Genomic DNA, 19,833 nt, shown 5'->3' on the forward strand with positions numbered 1-19,833 from the left:
ACATCACTTATATGTGGAATCTAAAACATGGCACGGGGAGTTCCCTTTGTAGCTCAGTGGTTAACAAACCCAACTAGGATCCATGAGGATGCAGGTTCGATCCCTGGCCTCTCTCATGGGTTAAGGATACAGTGTTGCTGTGCACTGTGATGTAGGTCTCAGAGGTAGCTCAGATCCCACGTTGTTGTGGCTGTGGCGTGGGCTGGCAGCTGTAGCTTCAATTTGACCCCTAGCCTGGTGTTGCAACACATGTTTCCTTGAAAATTCCATCTTGTCCTTCTTTACTTTATCCCATCTTCTTGTCTTACTTTATCCCATCTTCCTTCTTGGAAAAAGTCACAGTGCTGGTAAATGACTTAAGCTTAAGAGCAAAGACCTAAAGGCATAAGTGACTTAAGCTTAAGAACTGTTATGTGCCTAGAGGTCAGAGTAAGAGCTTAACCCTTTACCACCTAGGTGGCTTTTTAAATAGTAAAAGAACTTATATAATAGTAAACAAACCCTGTATCTTCCACCCATAGCCACTCCTCACTTGATCTCACAATAAAAGCAGTGTGGTTTCTTGAGACAGGGCGCTCTTGGTCCCTGAGACCTTGAGTCCCCCAGCTCCCACCTTTACTTAAGATAAATGTCTCTGTGTCTTGTTTTATGTTAACTATTTTTCCTTAAGTTCCACAGCAACCATTCTTCAGCCCCATCCTGCTGAGCTGGCCCCGGCAGCCTGGGAACTTCCGTATGCTGCGGGTGAGGCCCTAAAATGCAAAAAAATAAAATAAAATATGGCACAAATGAACAGAAACTGACTCACAGACATAGAGAACAGACTTGTGGTTGCCAAGGGGGAGAGGGGAAGGAGTGAGATGGACTGAGAGTTTGGGGTTATTAGATGCAAACTATTCCATTTAGAATGGATAGGAAATGAGATCCTACAGTACAGCACAGGGAACTATATGAATCTCTTGGGACAGAAAATGATAGAAGATAATATGAGGAGAGAATGTATATATGTATAGATACATACGTATGTATCACTGGGTCACTAATGCTGTACAGCAGAAATTGGCACAACATTGTAAGTCAACTATAATAAAATTTTTTAAATAAATAAATGAATAGCTCTTGATCTCATTACTCCTCTTCCACTCATTTTCTGATTGCCTGTGTTCAGTCCTGATTTTTCTTAATTGAGATATAACCGACATATAACATTTCATACACATAATGATTTGATGTGTATGTATCATAAAACAATCACCGCAATGAGTCTAGTTAACAACCATCACCACATATAGTTATAATTTTTTTCCTTGTGATGAGAACTTTTAAGACTAGTTTTAGCAACTTTCAAATATACAGTAGAGTCTTATCAACTGCAGCCATGCTATACCATACATCCTCAAGACTTGTTTATAACCAGAAGTTTGCACTTTTTGACCCCTTTCACCCATCTCACACACCTGCCCCCAGCCCCTGACTCTGGCAACCACCAATCTGCTCCATTTCTACATGAAGTTTTTTGTTTAGAGTTTGGTTGTGGTTTTCAGGGGTTTTGGGGGGTGGGTGGGTAGATTCCATGTATAACTGAGGTCATCTAGGATGTGACTTTCTATCTCTGACTTACTTCACTGAGCATAAAGCCCTCAAGGTCCATCCATGTTGTTGCAAATGACAAGATTTCCTTTTTATGGCTGAATAATATTCCCTCCTCTTTTATTTGTAGAGGTTTCCTAATTGGTTTCCCTGTCTGCAGTCTTCACCTTCTCAAACCCACCCTGCTCATCATCCCATCCCCCAGAACCAAGGAATTTTCCTAAAACAAAAACTGTGCTGCTCCCCTTGATATTCTTAAGTACCCTCCTACCATCCACAGGCCCTTCACATCCTGACTCAGGCCTCAACCTGCAGCCTCATCACCTCCACCAGGTATTTCCAGCACCCACACTTCAGTTCTAGGCACATTTACAAGGTCCATAGTCACTTCATGCCTACGACACTCTTTTGCCCATCTTTGACCAACTCAGTATTTCTTCTGGAGCAAACTCTTCCTGACTCCCCTGTTTCCTGACCCCTGACTACAACTGATCAGCCCCTCCTTTGTGACATTAACCTTGCCCTTCTGGTTTGTTACAGCTTCTGTTCGTGTCTCTCTTCCTTTAGAGGAAAAAATAAGATCTTCATTTGTCTTTGTATCACCAGCATCTGGATTGTACCTGTCTCAAATCATGGTATACAAATTATGAGGCATGTAGGTGGAGTATTGTTCACAGGCTTTAGAATTTGTTCTAGTGTCCTGGTGGTCTAGTGGCTAAAGATCTGGAGTTGTCACTGCCATGGCTCAGGTTCAACCCCTGGCTTGGGAACTTTTGCCTGCTGCAGGTGTAGAAACACACACAGAAAAAGACTGATTTCAGAAATTGGTACAACATTGTAAATCAACTATAATTTTAAAAGAATTTGGGCTAGGTTATGAGGGTCTGATTTGTTTCAAATCTGTACATCTTTTAGTATTTGAAATTAAATCATAGGGAATTTGGATCAAATTTAATATTAGCACCAAACTAGTTTTTTCCGTTTATTATGAGCTATTTTAATTGACCTATTTAATGAAACAGGCTATGCAAATAAGAAGTGAGTTTTAGATGTTTATCTTCAAATGAATCTCTCCTGCCTCCTCCGGCAGATCTCCAGCTCTTCCTTTCATTCCAACACCTATATATAGCAGCTGCTCAACCAATATTTATTACCCATATTTAACTGTTAGAAGACAAGTCCTCCTACTAAAGTGACACAGAATTTTTCCTGCTGACCCCTCTTCCTCTATAAGCAGTCTGAAGGTCTGTCCATTTCTCCACCAGCCACCACCACACAGCACTGCTGGTAGCCCCTACACTTCTTCCATCCTCCTACAGAGGCCTTTCCTCCCCTGAAGTGTGTTCATCTGTCTAGCAAACATGTACTGGCTTTCAGCAATGCCCAGCAGGGTGCTGGCACCGGAAAAGTAAAGACTCCGAATGACCAGAAGTCACTGCCCTGGGTTTTTCCATCAACCTGATCACCGCTCACTCTCAAAAGGCTTTTGGCTCCCCCAGGCCTCTCCGTTGTCACGTGTCTCTGGATCAATCTTTTCATTCACCCAGGACCAAGGCACCCGACTGGGAAGCCTCCTCTGGCTTCCCCAAAACTGACAACACCCCGGGTCACTCCAACATTCAACAGGACAGCCTTGGCCTCGCGGGTTCCTCCAGCCGCTGCTCTGACAAGCCACGCCCCTAATGCTGACGTCATCCCCGCACGCTTTGGAGCCACTCTATGAAAACAGCCTCCTAACCATTCACGAGCCTCTCTCTTTCACCCTCCAAACATGTGGGAATCCCAGGGCAGCGCAGAGAGATGCCCCCACCCGCGGGAGCTCCGACCCCAAGAACCGGCCTGACCTCCCCGCCCCAACAGGAGGGCTTCATCACCGCTGTTTTTCATCCATCATCTTGTGAGCAGGGCTTCATCACCGCTGTTCTCCATCCATCTCCTTGTGAGCAGGGCTTCCTCACCGCTGTTCTCCATCCTTCTCGTTGTCAAGAGACCTGCCACTTGCCACTTTGCATCCTAACCATCGCGGCCCCCAAGCCCTGTCGCCCTCCTTTTCTACTCTCCTTCCCCCCATCTGTCTCTTCTCCTGGCGCTTTTCACTCAAATTCTGACCTTTATGTAGACAGTCAATCATCAAAACCCTTACTCCTGTCAAGCTTAAATGAATCATACATTAACTCATTCATCCAAAGATCTGAGCCCCTTTGAAGTCCCAGGTACTGTTCTAGGTACTGTGGACACAGCGTGAACAGGGACATGTGAGAACTAGGGACAAAAAGGAAACAAAGATACAGCGAGTCTGATTGTGTTCAGCACCTTGAAGGATGTGAAGGGGCAGGAAGATTGGGCAGCGGTAGGGGTAGAGGGACGACTATTTATACAGGCTGCTCTGGGCATCATATGGGGCTGGATGTGGACAGAAATTGGGGGTGGGAGGGCAGGGGCAGCCACAGGGAGTGAGCTGTGCCCACAAATGCAGCACATTCAGGGAGAGGTAAGAGCAATACGGAGGTCCTGAGGCAGGGATCAATCTGCAGTGTTTGGGGACAGGAAGAGACTCAGCTGACACAATGGAAGTCAGGAGGGGACCAGTGGAAATGAAATCAGAGAATGACATAGTTGGGTCACACTGGGGCTTTTACTCTGAGTGACAGGGGAAGGCCCTGGAGGGTTCCAAACAGATTGTTACAGAGAAGTGACAATCTCACCTGTTTTGTTCTGTTTTGTTTTTTTCTTTCTGAATTAGTGTTTTCTTTTTTTTTTAATTTATTTTTTTTCCCACTGTACGGCAAGGGGATCAAGTTATCCTTACATGTATACATTTTTCCCCCACCCTTGTTCTCTGTCGCAATATGAGTATCTAGACATAGTTCTCAATGCTACTCAGCATCACCTGTGTTTTTAAAGGATAATTCTGGCTGCCGTGTGGGCACAGAGGGAAAGCGGGCAAGAGAGAAGGCAGGAAGAGTGACCAGGGGAGTATAAGAGTCAGGATGAGAGGTTGGTGCCCTGGGCTGGGGTAGTGAGAAGTAGACCCACTAGGATCTCCCGATGGAAGGGAGGTAGGACATGAAAGAGGAGCAACAGGATTCCAGATTTATGAATTTCTGGAATGATTAATCCTTTCTTGTTTATATTAAAGCTTATCGCATTATATAACTATCACATTTATAAATGATGTGCTTTAAAGGTAGAGAAAAGCAGCCCCTAATAGCCAGGCATTAATGGCCAGGCCTCAGTGTTCCTAGAGCAGGTCCAGCCCTCACAAGGAAGCCCTGGTAACCTGGTGAGAACACAAACATATTTCAAAGAATACCAACAAGAGAGTTCTCACTGTGGCTCAGCAGTAATGAACCCGACGAGTATCCATGAGGATGTGGATTCAATTCCTGGCCCCCGCTCAGCGGGTTGAAGATCTGGTGTTGCTATGAGCTGTGGTGTAGGTTGCAGACGCAGCTCGGATCTGGCATTGCTGTGGCTGTGGTGTAGGCCAGCAGCTGCAGCTCCGATGCAACCCCTAAACTGGGAACGTCCATGTGCCACGGGAGTGGCCCTAAAAAGACAAAAAAAAAAGAAAAAAGAAAAAAGAAAAAAGAAAAAAAAAAAAGAATACCAACAACACACCAGGATACTACTTTGTGATCATTATGAAGCAAGATAAAAACAGATGAAAAAACAACATTCTCCAAATACCAAATACACCCTCCTTCCTGGCTAATATGAGTGGCTGTTATTTGTTTTACCAGTTATAACTATAGCCCTGCTTCACTACATCCTCTCACTTTCTAGACAAGAATTATAAAATACCCAAACATTGAATTACTAAATTATTTAGTTCACTAAGGTATTTTGACTCCCTCATTACAAAAAGACAACAAAACCAACTTTGTCCCCCAAAAAAAGATGATTCCAAATGTTGTACTGAGGAGACTGAAGTTCATGAACATTATCTTTTTGGGGTTTGTTGTTGCTGTGCCTGTGGCATGTGGACATTCCCAGGCCAGAAATGGAACTCGAGCCATAGCAGTGACCTGAGCCACTGCAGTGACAAGGCGAGATCCTTAACCCACTGCACCACAAGGGAACTCCAACATCATCTTTCACTATCAAAATCTTAAGTATGTTTACTCTTACAGGTGGTTTGGAGACTTTTTCTTAGATCTCAGAGAGCACTGGTTGATTTAAGTTTGTTGTTTGGGGGAGATTTGGGAGGTTTGGGGGCTACGTTTGTGGCATATGGAAGTTCCCAGACTAGGGGTCATTCTATACTGCAGCTGCCAGCCTACACCATAGCCATAGCAATGCCAGATCCAAGCCACGTCTGTGACCTACACCACAGCTCACAGCAACACCGGGTCCTTAACCCACTGAGTAAGGCCAGGGATCAAATCCGCCTCCTAATGGATACTAGTCGGGTTCATTACCACTGAGCCATGATGGGAACTCCCTGATTTAAGGTTTTTTTTTTCTTGTTTATAATTCCCTGATTTAAGTTTTTGAGCCAGTCCAGATGTCTATATACTCTAGAAAACATTGTCTACAGGTGGCTGAGGATTGCTCTATCACACTCTCTTCTCACCAACTGAGTTTCTATATTTCCTTCTCAAATGCCTTCAATAACTTTCATACTAAGTAGGCAATGAATTAAGTCCATGCTTTAATTAGAATGTATGGCATTTTATTTAACTTCATGATGTTACCGTTATTGCCAGCTCTAACATGAATGCCCATACATGTCCAAGCAGAATAGGGATTAAATGAACATAACGTACCACTTCTTCCACGGTGGCAGGACCTTTTGATCTCAGGCGAAGCGTCTCCCTTCCAGTACCAATCTTTTCTGTTGATGACTTTCCAGCTTTTGATCTGGGCTCAATTTCTATAAACATACAATGGATGGGGAATGGTACATATATTAAGATTGCCAATGGACTGTTATAAAAGCTAATGTAGTTTCCACCACAAATTTTTGTACAGTTATTGCAGAGATGTGAGAAAAGGCTGGGTCACCATGCTGTACGGTGGGGGGAAAAATAACAGCGTATTGGGAGAAAAAAATAAAGAACAACCCCAAAAAAAGCTACGCCTTCTGATAGAATTTCCCAAAACAGAATAAATTCACCTGTCATTCATTATTCTCAAATGAGACACTCTATGAGAGAGGTCTGGCTACAAAAAGAAAAGGGAATATATGAAATGTGCAGATGGGAGGGATGAACTTGGAAGGAATAAAGAATAAAACAGTTGATTTTATTGTAAGAGAAAAGAGGTGTATGTGGCAGGATAGCGGAGGCGCGTGTGGAGCCAGACTTCATCAAGGTCATGAAGAAAAGTGCTGTGTCTTGAGAGAAGACAGGAAAAACGGCACTATTATTTGGGTATCTACCTTCAGCATGATGCTTTTTTGGTTTTGTGTTTTGTTTTTTAAGGGTCGCGCCTGTGGCATATGGAAATTCCCAGGCTAGGGGTCGAATCAGAGCTGCAGCTTCCAGCCTATACCACAGCCACAGCAACATCAGATCCTTAATCCACTGAGCAAGGCCAAGGATGGAACCTGAACCCTCATGGATACTGGTCGGATTCTTAACCCACTGTGGAAGAACAGATTAGCAGAAGATGCTCGCTCAGCACAGAGTTTCCAAAAGAACACCTAAAGCAAAAGGTGAGGTCAGTCTGCCACCAGCACTGTCCAGGATTCTTCACTGCCCAGCTTGGAGTCAGGTACAGACCTACAGTGGTCAAGACGGCCTCAGCCTGGGAGTTCCCTGGTGGCCTAGTGGTTAAGGATCCAGCGATGACACTGCTATGGCTTGGGTTCAATCCCTGGCCCAGAAACTTCCACATGCTAAGGGTACAGCCAAAAAAAAAAAAAAAAAAAAGGCAGCCTCAGCTTCCTGATACTAACCTTTGAGATAAATAGTCTGACACCCCTTACTCTCTCTACAACACCCCCCACCCCCTGCGATTGCACCAAGCAACCTACAATTTGTCTTCCCATCTAAATGTCCTACATTCAGCTATAATAGAAACAATAAAAATCTTTAAACAATAAAAATAAAAAATGTCCTACAGGGTGAGAGAGGAAGTGCTCAACTTTTCGGCCACTACCTACACATTTCTTGTGGTAGATAACACGCTGGCATTCTAACTTATTGCCAAATCTTTTGTCAGTTTGGTAAGCGTGACATGCCCCTGGGAAATTGCAAATGTCTGGATACACTGAAGAAATATAAAGGGTTTCTGGGACATACGAAGCTCAGGACCCCAGACACTGAAACATGGGGACTTCACGGAGGGGTTGCTGTCCAGGCTTGAGAAGTTGGCCAGCTTCCCTAGATGATGTCACTACTTACCTGGCCCTGACCTGCAACACCAGTAGCTAAAAGGGAAAATGTAATGTGGAGTGGAAGATGTTTTAAGATAGGCTTTATTTTATTTATTTATTTATTTATTTTGTCTTTTTGCCTTTTTTAGGGCCACTCCCATGGCATATGGAGGTTCCCAGGCTAGGGGTCCAATCGGAGCTGTAGCCACTGGCCTATACCAGAGCCACAGCAACATGGGATCCGAGCCATGTCTGCGACCTACACCACAGCTCACGGCAACACCAGATCCTTAACCCCCTGAGCAAGGCCAGAGATCGAACCCACAACCTCAGGGTTCCTAGTCAGATTCGTTAACCACTGAGCCATGACAGGAACTCCAAAATAGGCTTTATTTTTTAAAGCGGTTATAAGTTCACAGCAAAATTAAGACAGAGATCTACACACCTCCTGCCCCCACATCTGCATTAGCTGCCCCATCATCAAAACCCCCACCACTGAGGTACTTTCACTATCATCAATGAACCTGCAAGGCAAGGAACATCATTATCCCCTAAAGTCCATAGTTTACAGGATGGGTTTGGAAAATGACATATATCCTTCAGAGTAATTTTGTTGCCCTAAAAATTCTCTGTGCTCTGCCAATCCCCCGATTTTATTTTGTTCTTGCTTTTTCAGGGCTGTACCCTTGCAGCATATGGAAATTCCCAGGCTAGTGGTCAAATCGGAGCTACAGCTGCTGGCCTACACCACAGCCATAGCCATAGGGGATCTGATCTGCTTCTGCGAGCTACACCACAGCTCACGGCAATGCCGGATCCTTAACCCACTGATCGAGGCCAGGCATTGAACCTGTGTCCTCATGGATACCAGTCAGGCTTGTTTCCACTGCGCCACAATGGGAACTCCCTGATTGTGTGTTTGTTTTTTAATCATGTGTTTGTCATCTCCTCCAGAGTGTTATCTCAAAACTAACCACTTGGTGGCACCAGAACAGAAGTTAAAATTTAAGTTCTGGCTTGGCCCAGCTTCTAAGAAAGGCAGTTTTCAATGGCGGAAGAAGCAGAAGCCATGTTTCTCTACGATCCTGATTCAGGGAAGTAAATCAACCTGTTTGTACATGAAAACAGGCAGGATGGTCCTGTTTTCCCACAGGGGGAAAAAAAGTTCTGTGTGTTTTCAATGTTTTGAAATGTTTTGAATCTGGCCTTCTTTTAGGGTGCTGGCCTGTCAAAGCTTGTCTAACCAACCAGGCCAAACCCTAAATCAGTCACTTCTCATGAATGGATTGGCATGAGGCTTCTCCTGGGGCTGAATGATGAGAGGGATATGGTTCACACGGTAGGCACTGGTAACTGGCCTGAGCTTGCTGGGCTCAGTAGACTCAGGGCCCCCCCTGCTGTGTCCTCAGGACACAGGACACTCCCACAGCTGGCTCAGACGTCACCAAGAAGCAGTCACATTTGTTCCCAAACCCTTTTGTGGCAATTTTATCTGTTACTCTAATTACATAATTTAATTTAAAAGTACGTGAGCTGATGAAACAAGTGTGAAACAGGAGTTATTATTGCTAGGAAAACTAGGTTAACTGCTTTGGAAAGACTCCATAAGGGTGAGTTGCAACAACAACAAAAAAAAAAGCAGGGGGGCGTGGACATGATAATGCTGGAAGATTAGGAAAAATCTTTAAACATCCAGCATTTCTCAAATCTGGCTTTTAGCTAGGAAACAGAACCCATAGATATGCATTAAAGTTCTGATTACAAAAAAAAAAAAAAGAAAGAAAAACTTTGTAGAACTCCAGTTTGTGTCTTCTACCCAAAGAGCCTTTTACATCCAAAGAGTCTTAAAACAATGTATACGTATTTTAAAACAAAATGTTTATATACACCTCTATCATTCTTTAATACCGCCCCGCACTTTTCTTCCTTTCTTTTTCAGCCATGTCAGCAGCATGTGGAAGTTCCCAGGCCAGGAATCAAAACCGAGTTGCAGCTGTGGCAGTGCTAGGGATGGAACCTGCGCCTCAGCAGCAACCCAAGCCACCACAGAAACAACACCAAATCGTTAACCCAGTGTGCCACAGGGGCATCTCCTAATACCCTTTTTATTTTATTATTTTATTTTATTTTTTGGTCTTTCTAGGGCCGCACCTGCAGCATATGGTAGTTCCCAGGCTAGGGGTCGAGTCAGAGCAGCAGATGCCAGCCACAGCCACAGCCACAGATGATCCAAGCCGCATCTTGCAACCTCCACCACAGCTCATGGCAATGCCGGATCTTTAACCACTGAGCAAGGCCAGGGATGGAACCTGCATCCTCATGGATACTAGTCAGGTGCATGACTGCTGAGCCACAACGGGAATTCCATTTATACCCTATTCTAATTGGCATTTTCAAGAAACAGACCAACCCCCAGTCCCTGCTTCATGGTGAAGGTCAGTAGAGACAAGGGGAAATGAAGATGGCAGCAGGGCATCAGCCTCCAGTCCCACCCTGCGCCCCAGGGAAAGAGGACCGATACCAGCCAAGGCCCCATCTTTAGGTGGAGCGCAGGCAACGTAGCTTCGATCCCCAACTAACAGGGGGACAGTGGGGAGGCTGGGCATTCTGTCTCTGCTCAGAACAAGGTCTGACTCTGCTCCCATGGGGCCCGAGATGGCCTGGCGTACCCATCATCAAGGGGGCACACGTGGACACAGCCATGTCCGAGAGCTGGATACAAGAGGACAAGAGAGGGACTTTAGAATCAGAACCTGAGTTAAAACACAGCTTCTCCATTTACAAATTGTAAGGACTGGAGGAATAAGGCCGTCTCTGTACAACAAGAATATCACCTCCATAGGGTGTGGTCTTACGCATTCAAAGGGCTGCCAGAGGAAAGGTGCTTCGTCCAGGGGTTGGGCTCACACACAGGGGCAGCTGCTGCTTCCGCTGAACTGGTCCACCCTGGAGCGAGAGCAACCTGCTCTTCCCACATACTCCTCATCGCAACCATCTGCCCTGGTTTTCTCTGAGACTGAGAAACATGCAAAAGTCTCCCTTCAAATGGCAGAAAATCACCACTTTAAATACAAAGGTCTCCTTTTTATTCTCTCTTTTCTATGCAACTGCTCCTTAAGCAACCCTTCTAAAAAGACCTTCCAAAGCCTGGATGCACACTGTCCATAAGCAGCTCAGGCGCTGCCTTCCCTACCTCTGCCCCCAACACACATAGACACCCTCTCAGAACAGCTGCCATAAAATCTAGCTTTGCCCCAGAATTTAAAATTTTAACGGTACAGTCTCTTTTTCTTTTTTGGTTTCGTTTTGGTCTTTTGTTTGTTTGTTTTAGGGGCTTGGTTTTTGTGTGTTTTTTGGTTTTGTTTTTGGATGCACCCATGACATGCAGAGGTTCCCGGGCCAGGGATCAAAGCCACACCACAGCGGCAACCAGAGCTACAGCAGTGAGTGACAACACTGAACCCTTAGCCTTCTGAGCCACCAGGGAACTCCTATATACCCTTTTTCTATGTGTCCTTCCTCTCTCCAACATTTCTCAGGCCTCTTTAGAATAGCTATGAGTTGTTTTTGTTTTGATTCAGCTGGTAGGGTGCCGGGGGCTGATAAGAAGAAAAAGGAGATAAGTAGATGCCACAAGGCAGCTATCGGCTTAAAAGGGCTGGTGACACATTACCCAATCCACCACCCGCCAAAAAAGCCACACAAAGTTGCTCTTAACTGTTTGGTGAGACTGAACAAATGTCAGAAGTGAAATAACTATGCCAAAGATCTTGTTCTTTAGGTAAGGTATCATTTGAGAAAAACTCAGCCCTATTCATAACTCCCTGAAATTACAGGCAAAAGTTAATGTGCATCTCTGGGATAGTTTTAATACAGAGGGGACTGTGGACCAAAAAAACCATTACAAGCCTCTAGACTCTAAATGAGGAAGTTAAAAAAAAAAAAAAAAAAGATAGCTAAAATATTTTTGACCTTTTATACATTTTATTCCACGGTATGATTTCATGGGAATGCAAAAATCAAAATTGTTTACTTTTATTCATGGTTTATTAAATAGATTTTTCCCTCTAGCTTTTAATAGTTACAAAAACAATCCTGCCAGAGTTCCTGTTGCAGTTCAGCAGGTTAAGAACTTGACTAGTATCCATGAGGGTGCGAGTTCAATCCTTGGCCTCACTCACTGGGTTAAGGATCTGGTGTTGCTCTGAGTTGTGGTGCAGGTCACAGGTGTGGCTTGGATCCTGTGTGGCTGTGGCTGTGGTATAGGCCGGTAGCTGCAGCTCTAATTTGACCCCTAGCCTGGTAACTTCCATATGCCACGGATGCAGCCCTAAAAAAAAAATAAACAAACGAACAAACAAACCTGCCAATTTTAAGTCAATACAATGTAATCTACCACATTTCCAACATGGAACCATCTATAACATTAAAGAAAACTGTTTAAAATGAGTATAATCATATTTAAAAAACACTAAAAGCAGAATGATTTGGTTTCTCTACTTCCTAGACTAGGAATACTGGCCTTTTTAAAAATAACTGTTCTCTGGTTATAAAAGTTAATATTTATATTTAAAATCTAAAAAATACAAGAAGCCTAAAGAAAGAAATCATTCATAAACCCACCACCAGAGATAACTGCTAGTATTTCCATATACATATACTGCAAGTCATTTTTATTCAATATTTAAAGACAAGTTTTACCAAAAACAGGACATTACTGTATTTTATTACTGTACATTGTTTTGTAATCTACCTTTGTACTTAAATTTATCAGATGTTTTTCCATACCTAACTGGACCTGTTTGTCCGTTCTGGGGGTGGGGGGTGCCTTTTCTTTTTTTTTTTTCTTTTTCTTTTTCGGGCCACATCTGCAGCATATGGAAGTTCCCAGGCTAGGGCTCAAGTTGGAGCTATAGCTGCCAGCCTACACCACAGCCACAGCAACACAGGATTTGAGACACGTCTGTGACCTACACCACAGCTCACAGCAACACCAGATCCCAGATCCTTAACCCACTGAATGAAGCCAGGGATCGAACTCCTTCCTCTAGTCAGATTCATTTCTGCTGAGCCGTAACAGAAACTCCCGTCTGCTTCTTTTTCTGAAGACACCCTCTGACCACAGTTTTGAGTATAATTTGTCAGATCTATTTTCTTACAATTATATGACAACTCCCACTGTACCAATACTCTCTGGTAGAATATGTGTTGTTAGAAAGAGAGCAATGACACCAAGTTACATTATGTTCACACTGTGCTGCCATATTAAGGAAGCCACTTACATTTTAGCATCTTTTTTGATCCTTTCATCCCACATTGCTATTTTTTTTCTTTTTTGGCTGTGCCCACAGCATATGGAAGTTTCTGGGCCAGAAACTGAACCTGAGCCACAGCTGGAGCCTACACCACATCTGTGGCAATGCTGCATCCTTAACCCACTGCACTGGGTGGGGAATCGAACCACCACCACCAGATAGTTAACCCACTGCACCACAGTGGGAACTCCCCACATTGCTATTTTAATTACTAAGCTCAAAACCAGCTGAGAACCGTTATCCACCTCCCACTCCTGGTTGTTAGTCCAACGGCTCCTTAAACATTATAGTTCTAAGAAATCAATCACAGTTTAGGATAAATGACTTGGGAAATACAGATTACAGAGTTTTCAGTATTATAATAATTGCACTTTTCTTCCGCTAAAAACCTGAGCATTTAATCAATTTCCCCTTTGTGAGAGTTTATAGCTAGAGCAGAGTGAATATTTAGCCTGGGTCTTTATCCAGCTGAGTCTTCACACTGAAAATACATTTATCAGTTGCACTCAGCATTCATCCAACACATCTGCCACACCCCACAAGGGAACTTGGCTCTTCATTTATCTTCTCCCATGGTATCTTTGTGGTAAATACCAAACCAATGCCTAGCTAGATGTAAGAAGGGCAGAACAAACTCCAGGACACAAAAAGATGATTAAGGGACATGCTCTACCCCAGAATCTGTCATTGTGAGCACTTGAAACCTTTGCCGAAAAAAATATATATATATGTGACAGTGCCACACTGTCCTATAAAATGCAAAACATATAAAATGAAACTTCTCTCCTTGACTTTCTCCCAAACTGTACTAAACCAAATGCCCCATTTGCAATCATCACTTTTATCACAAGCTCGTGATAGGAACCTGAGGTCACATTTGCTTCCTCCAAACTTTCTCTCCTCCCTCTTCAGCTAAACAGCACCAATCCCTATGGAACAGATAAATAATAAGCTTCTCATGTGTACAACACAGGGAACTATATTCAGTATCCTGTAATAAACCATATGGAAAAGAATATGAAAAGGAATACATATATGTATATATATAACTGAATCACTTTACTGTACAGCACAAAGTGATACAGTGTAAATCAATTATACTTCAAAAGAATGTTTTTGGGGTTTGTTTTTTTTTTGCTTTTTAAGGCTGCGCCCTCAGCATATGGAACTTCCCAGGCTAGAGGTTGAATTGGAGCTTCAGCTGCTGGCCTTCACCACAGCCATAGCAATGCAGGATCTGAGCCACATCTACAACCTACACCAGAGCTCACAGCAACACCAGATCTTTAATCCACTGAGCAAGGCCAGGAATCGAACCTGAGTCCTCATGGATCCTAGTTGGTTTTGTTACTGCTGAGTCAAGATGGGAAAGCCAATAATTTTTTCTTTTTCTTTCTTTTTTTTTTTTTTTTTTGTCTTTTGTCCTTTTAGAGCCACACCTGCAGCATATGGAGGTTCCCAGGCTAGGGGGTCCAATCAGAGCTACAGCTGCCGGCCAACACCACAGCCACAGAAACACCAGATAGGAACCACGTCTGCAACCTACACCACAGCTCTCGGCAATGCCGGCTCCTTAACCCACTGAGCGAGGCCAGGGATGAAAGCCACAACCTCATGGTTCCTAGTCAGATTTGTTTCCACTGTGCCATGATGGGAACTCCTTTTTTTTTTTTTTTTTTTTTTTTTTAAGAGCATTCGTGCCTTTGCGATATTACTCAGGCTTTTTTCTTTCCTTCCTTCTTCCCCACTGCTGCCTCCAATCCCTGCCCTTATCATTTCCTCCTGGACCATTGCAGCAGCCTCTTACATGGTTTCTCCTCTAATCAAATACAGCCGCATTCCCTCTTCTGATCTTAATTCTCCAAAGTGTATTTCATCATGACATTCTTTGGTTCTAGTATCTCAATGATCCCTTCTTATCCTCTAAGATGAGCTCAGGTTCCCCACCTCATTTTCAGAGCTCTTCTTAACACGGCCTGAAGCGGATTTTGCAGCCTGATTTGCTGCAGTCCCTTCCAGACTGGGCTCCTTTCCACAGGAAACCATCCTTCCTCATCTGTGCTTCCCTCGCCATCCCGCAAGGCCAAGTTCAAGTGCAGTCTTCTTAAGGACCCTTTCTCACTGACTCATCTCTTTTCCCTCTTTAAATACCCATTTAAATTTCTGTAGTGAATTTAGAATTTCACCCCACAATTCTGGAGAAAAGAAATGTCAGGGAGTTCCCATCGTGGCGCAGTGGTTAACGAATCCGACTAGGAACCATGAGGTTGGGGGTTCGGTCCCTGCCCTTGCTCAGTGGGTTAACGATCTGGCGTTGCCGTGAGCTGTGGTGTAGGTTGCAGACGCAGCTCGGATCCCGCGTTGCTGTGGCTCTGGCATAGGCCGGTGGCTGCAGCTCTGATTAGACCCCTAGCCTGGGAACCTCTATATGCCGCGGGAGAGGCCCAAAGAAATAGCAAAAAGACAAAAAAAAGGAAATGTCAGGAGTTCCCGTCGGGGCTCAGCGGTAATGACCCTGAGTGGTATCCATGAGGATGCAGGTTCAATCCTGGGGCCTCGATCAGTGAGTTAGGGATCTAGTGTTGCCATGAGCTGTGGTGTAGGTCACAGATGCAGCTCAGATCTGGCATTGCTGTGGCTGTGGTGTAGGCCAGCAGCTACAGCTCTGATTCCACCCCTAGCCTGGGAACATCCATACGTTGTGGGTACAGCTCTAAAAAAAAAAAAAAAAAGAAGAAGAAATCAGATTGAAACACTATTAGCCCCTGACGCCGCAGGTTTGCTGAGAAACTGTCTTGGTTTTGCTTTGGGAGCCTCCCCGCCTCAGGATCCAGAGGGCTAATGTTCTGTTCCATCCAACCCAGACCCTACTTCAAAGTTCAAAGTCCAAATCAATGGCCAAGCCCAGGGCCCATCGGCCTTTCACCTCAGATTGCAAGGTCATAGCTCTCAAAGCTCTAATGTCCCTTTGCAACTCTATTAGCAGTCCCGTCACCTCTCATGGGGAGTTGCATGGGCGTGGGACCTGCTACTCGCCATCTGTCCCATGGCTTTCTCTTTGGGAAAATTCCTTCCCAATCTTGCCACTTCTCCCAGCCTCCACCACTCTCAGCCTTAGGACCTTCCCAGTCAGGACAAATGAGCTCTCAGCTGAATTGCACTTTGTTTAAATCTGCATCACAGCACCTATCATATGGTTTGCCTTAGAGTCTAAAGAGGCAGAAACACACAACGTTAAGAGCACATGCCTTGGAGGAAAGAGGAGTGGAGTACTGTGTTGGCACCCGAGTGGCCTCAGTGAGGTATTTAACTGCCCAAAGCCTCAGTTTCCCTATCTGGAAAACCTTCTCAGGAATGACACAAGGATTCAATCAGGCCAGGATAGTAAGAGTCCCAGTGGCCATGACTCACATTTACGTAGCGCTGTGTGCCACGCACTGTTCTAAGTGCCTTACATATATTAACCTATTCAACTCCCCACCACACTTTATGGATAAGTAAACAGGCATGGAAGGGAACATGTTAAGTGGTCCAAGATCACACAGGAAGTAAGCAGCAGAGGTAGGAATTAAGTCCAAGCAGTTTGGCTTGTAATTGCTTCCAATGGTGGCTCCTACTGCTACTGATAGAACTACTTGATTCTTGGAGTTCCCGTCGTGGCTCAGAGGTAAGGAACCTGAAGAGTATCCATGAGGACGTGGGTTGGATCCCTGGCCTGGTTCAGTGTGTGAAGGATCTGGCATTGCTGTGGCTATGGTGTAGGCCACCAGCTACAGCTCCTATTTGACCCCTAGCCTGGGAACTTCCATATGCTGCAGGTGCAGCCCTCAAAAGAAAAAGAAAAAAAGAAGGAATTACCTGATTCTTAACTGTCTTCTTCCTTATGTAAATTGCAAGCTCCTGAGGACAGCAAATAGGCTGATTCATCCATAACAGTCATTAGAAAGCTGGCTCTGGAGGCTCACTGCACAGGTTAGAAGCTTACCTACCTCCCTCCCTAGCTAGCTCAAAAACCCTGGACACACGGCTTCCCTTTTTTTTCTTTTTTGGCCACCCCACAGCCTGTGGAGTTTCCTGGCCAGGGATCAGATCTGAACCACAGTTGTGGCAACACTGGATCCTTTAACCCACTGTGCTGGGCCAAGGATTGAACTTTTGGCCCAGCACTGAAGAGATGCCTCAGATCCCACTGCACCATAGTGGAACTCCTGCTTCACTTTTTTTTTTTTTTTTTTTTTTTGGTCTATTTAGGGCCGCACCCTCAGTATATGGAAGTTCCCAAGCTAAGGGTAAAATCTGAGCTGCAGCTTCCAGCCTATACCACAGCCACAGCAACTTCAAATCCAAGTCTTGTCTGTGACCTGCACCACAGCTCACGGCAACACCAGATCCTTAATCCACTGAGCGAGGCCAGGGATCGAACCCTTATCCTTATGGATATTAGTCAGGTTCGTTACCGCTAATGCCACAATGGGAACTTCCTGCTTCACTTTTTAGAATGGCTGTTAAGGATTAAATCATTTCTTACTTAGAAAAGTGAATGGCAGCTATGGCAATGACATACTGATATATTTCATTATTTGATATGAGATGTGATTTATCATCTGTCTTTCCAGGATCCAGAAAAGTGCCAGAGTTTCTCAACAAATGCTTGCTAATCACCAGCTCACCCACATTGTTTTTCTCCTTTCATATGGGTTCACCTTATTTCTAAAATTACTCCTTAAAGAAAGGGCTGGGAGTTCCCTGGTGGCTCAGCAGGTTAAGGATCCAGCATTGTGACTGCTGTGGTATGGGTTCCATTCCTGGCCTGGGAACTTACACAAGCCAGAGGCACAGCCAAAAAAATAAAATAAAATATGGAGTTCCCGTCATGGCGCAGCAGAAACGAATCCGACTAGAAACCATGAGGTTGCAGGTTTGATCCTTGGCCTTGCTCAGTGGGTTGGGGACTTGGCATTGCCATGAGCTGTGGTGTAGGTCGCAGATGAGGCTCGGATCTGACATTGCTGTGGCTGTGGCGTAGGCCAGCAGCTGCGGCTCCAATTGGACCCCTAGCCTGGGAGCCTCCATATGCCACAAGTGTGACCCTAAAACGACAAAAAGACAAAAATAAATAAAATAAAATAAAATGTTCTTTTTAAAAAGGGGCAGCTATACCTTCAAAATAATTGTAATAATAGCAGCTAACTTTTCCTGAAGACCTACTATGCACCAGGGACTCTTCCATGACATTTTTCATGTGTTTAATCCTCACAATGGGCCACTGTGGTAGATACTATTATCTTTGCTTTTTGGGTGAGGAAACCAAAGCACAGAAAGGTTAATTCACCTAATGTCTCCTTATCACACAGCCCATATGTGGCAGCGCCTACGTGGTTAACTACATACACCTTGGTGTCTCTTTTGTCACTTTTTTCATATTCCTTGGGATAGTCCGTAGAATTCAGTATTTATAAAAAGCACCAAAAGCACTGCTTGAAAAAATGTTCGCTTGAAATAGCATGAATAACAGAAAGTATTTTTAAATGTTTGAAGTGTCTATCTAAAAAGTCATAAACCTTAAAAGCCAAAGTTTCTCCGAATAGCAAATAGAATTAGTCTTTGAAAATGATGGCCATCCATTAAGCTGAATCACAAAGACGAGGTCCGAGTTTTCCAGCTGTGAATGACTCAAAGGATCAGACGTACTTCACATACTGCACATCCTATTCTGATGGACACACAGCACGGAAAAAGTCCCTAAAAGAAGACACAGCCCAGAGACCTCTAACCAAATCGAACCCCCAAACAGAGACGATCAATGCTCCTGGAGGCAAACATTCTCTCAGCTCTTCAACACCCTTTCTGGCTTTCAAAACACTTTATGAAAACACTTCAGACCTCCTACCACAAACCTGTTTCCAAAAATGGCAACAAAGACAAATTTAAGAAATCCTCCAGGACGAAAGAAGCCTAGAGTCATCAAAATAAAACTGAATCAAAGCCTCGTGACATTTAATAATTACAAGGCCTCATAGGAAAACAAACCAGTGGAACTAGTCTGAACCGAGTGCCAGTTAGATGCAAGAGTGAATTCTCATAGCCTTGGGAAAAATCTAGGTTTACAGGGCAAACTCTGCAGGGTTGAGCTCATTGTGCAGACATGCTCCTTTGCCCTGGCAAAAGAGGAAAGGAAGTGAGCCATGCCCTAAAAAAATACCACTAGACACATTCCATCTGATACTCGATAAGGACTGGGAAGGCTGCCATGAACTCATGGCTAGAAGAAGGAAAAATGTGGATCAGAAAGCAGCTGACCAGAAGAAACCATGTTAGGTATGGCAAAGATTGTCCCTTAAATTACTAGTTTTCAACAAGGGGGTCATGTAAACCAGTTGCTTTCCAAAAAAAAAATGTCTTCTGCTATGACATATAGTGAGAAATATATAAATACTGAAACACACACATATGCATAGGGAAACATTGAAACCAAAACAATACTTACCCTTACTAGGCTTGGAGCAGTATGAAAGTCTCAGGTCCATTCTACCTTGTGCTCTTTTTTTTTTTTTTCTTTGTCTTTTTAGGGCTACATCCATAGCGTATGGAAGTTCCCAGGCTAGG

The 19,833-nt window shown here is 44.2% G+C and overlaps 1 protein-coding gene across 14 annotated transcripts in view; it reads right to left on the minus strand.

Moving 5' to 3' along the window:
• GIPC2 (GIPC PDZ domain containing family member 2) overlaps positions 1-19,833 on the minus strand; it is a 140,074-nt gene that overhangs the window by 75,431 nt on the left and 44,810 nt on the right. For all 14 annotated transcript variants that reach the window (XR_014807953.1, XR_014807951.1, XR_014807952.1 and 11 more), the window contains exon 4: positions 6,360-6,466. Coding sequence is in view for 4 of the 14 variants with exons in the window: in XM_084964669.1 (XP_084820795.1) it covers positions 6,360-6,466 (107 nt within the window). In the remaining 10 variants the exon portion in view is untranslated. The remainder of the gene's footprint in view (positions 1-6,359; positions 6,467-19,833) is intronic.

This window comes from Sus scrofa, chromosome 6, assembly GCF_054392235.1.
Source record: "Sus scrofa isolate SSC_HxYL_T2T_F1_AM1 chromosome 6, Sscrofa_HxYL_maternal_Yorkshire_Landrace_v2.0, whole genome shotgun sequence".
Classification (NCBI taxonomy): Eukaryota; Metazoa; Chordata; class Mammalia; order Artiodactyla; family Suidae; genus Sus; species Sus scrofa.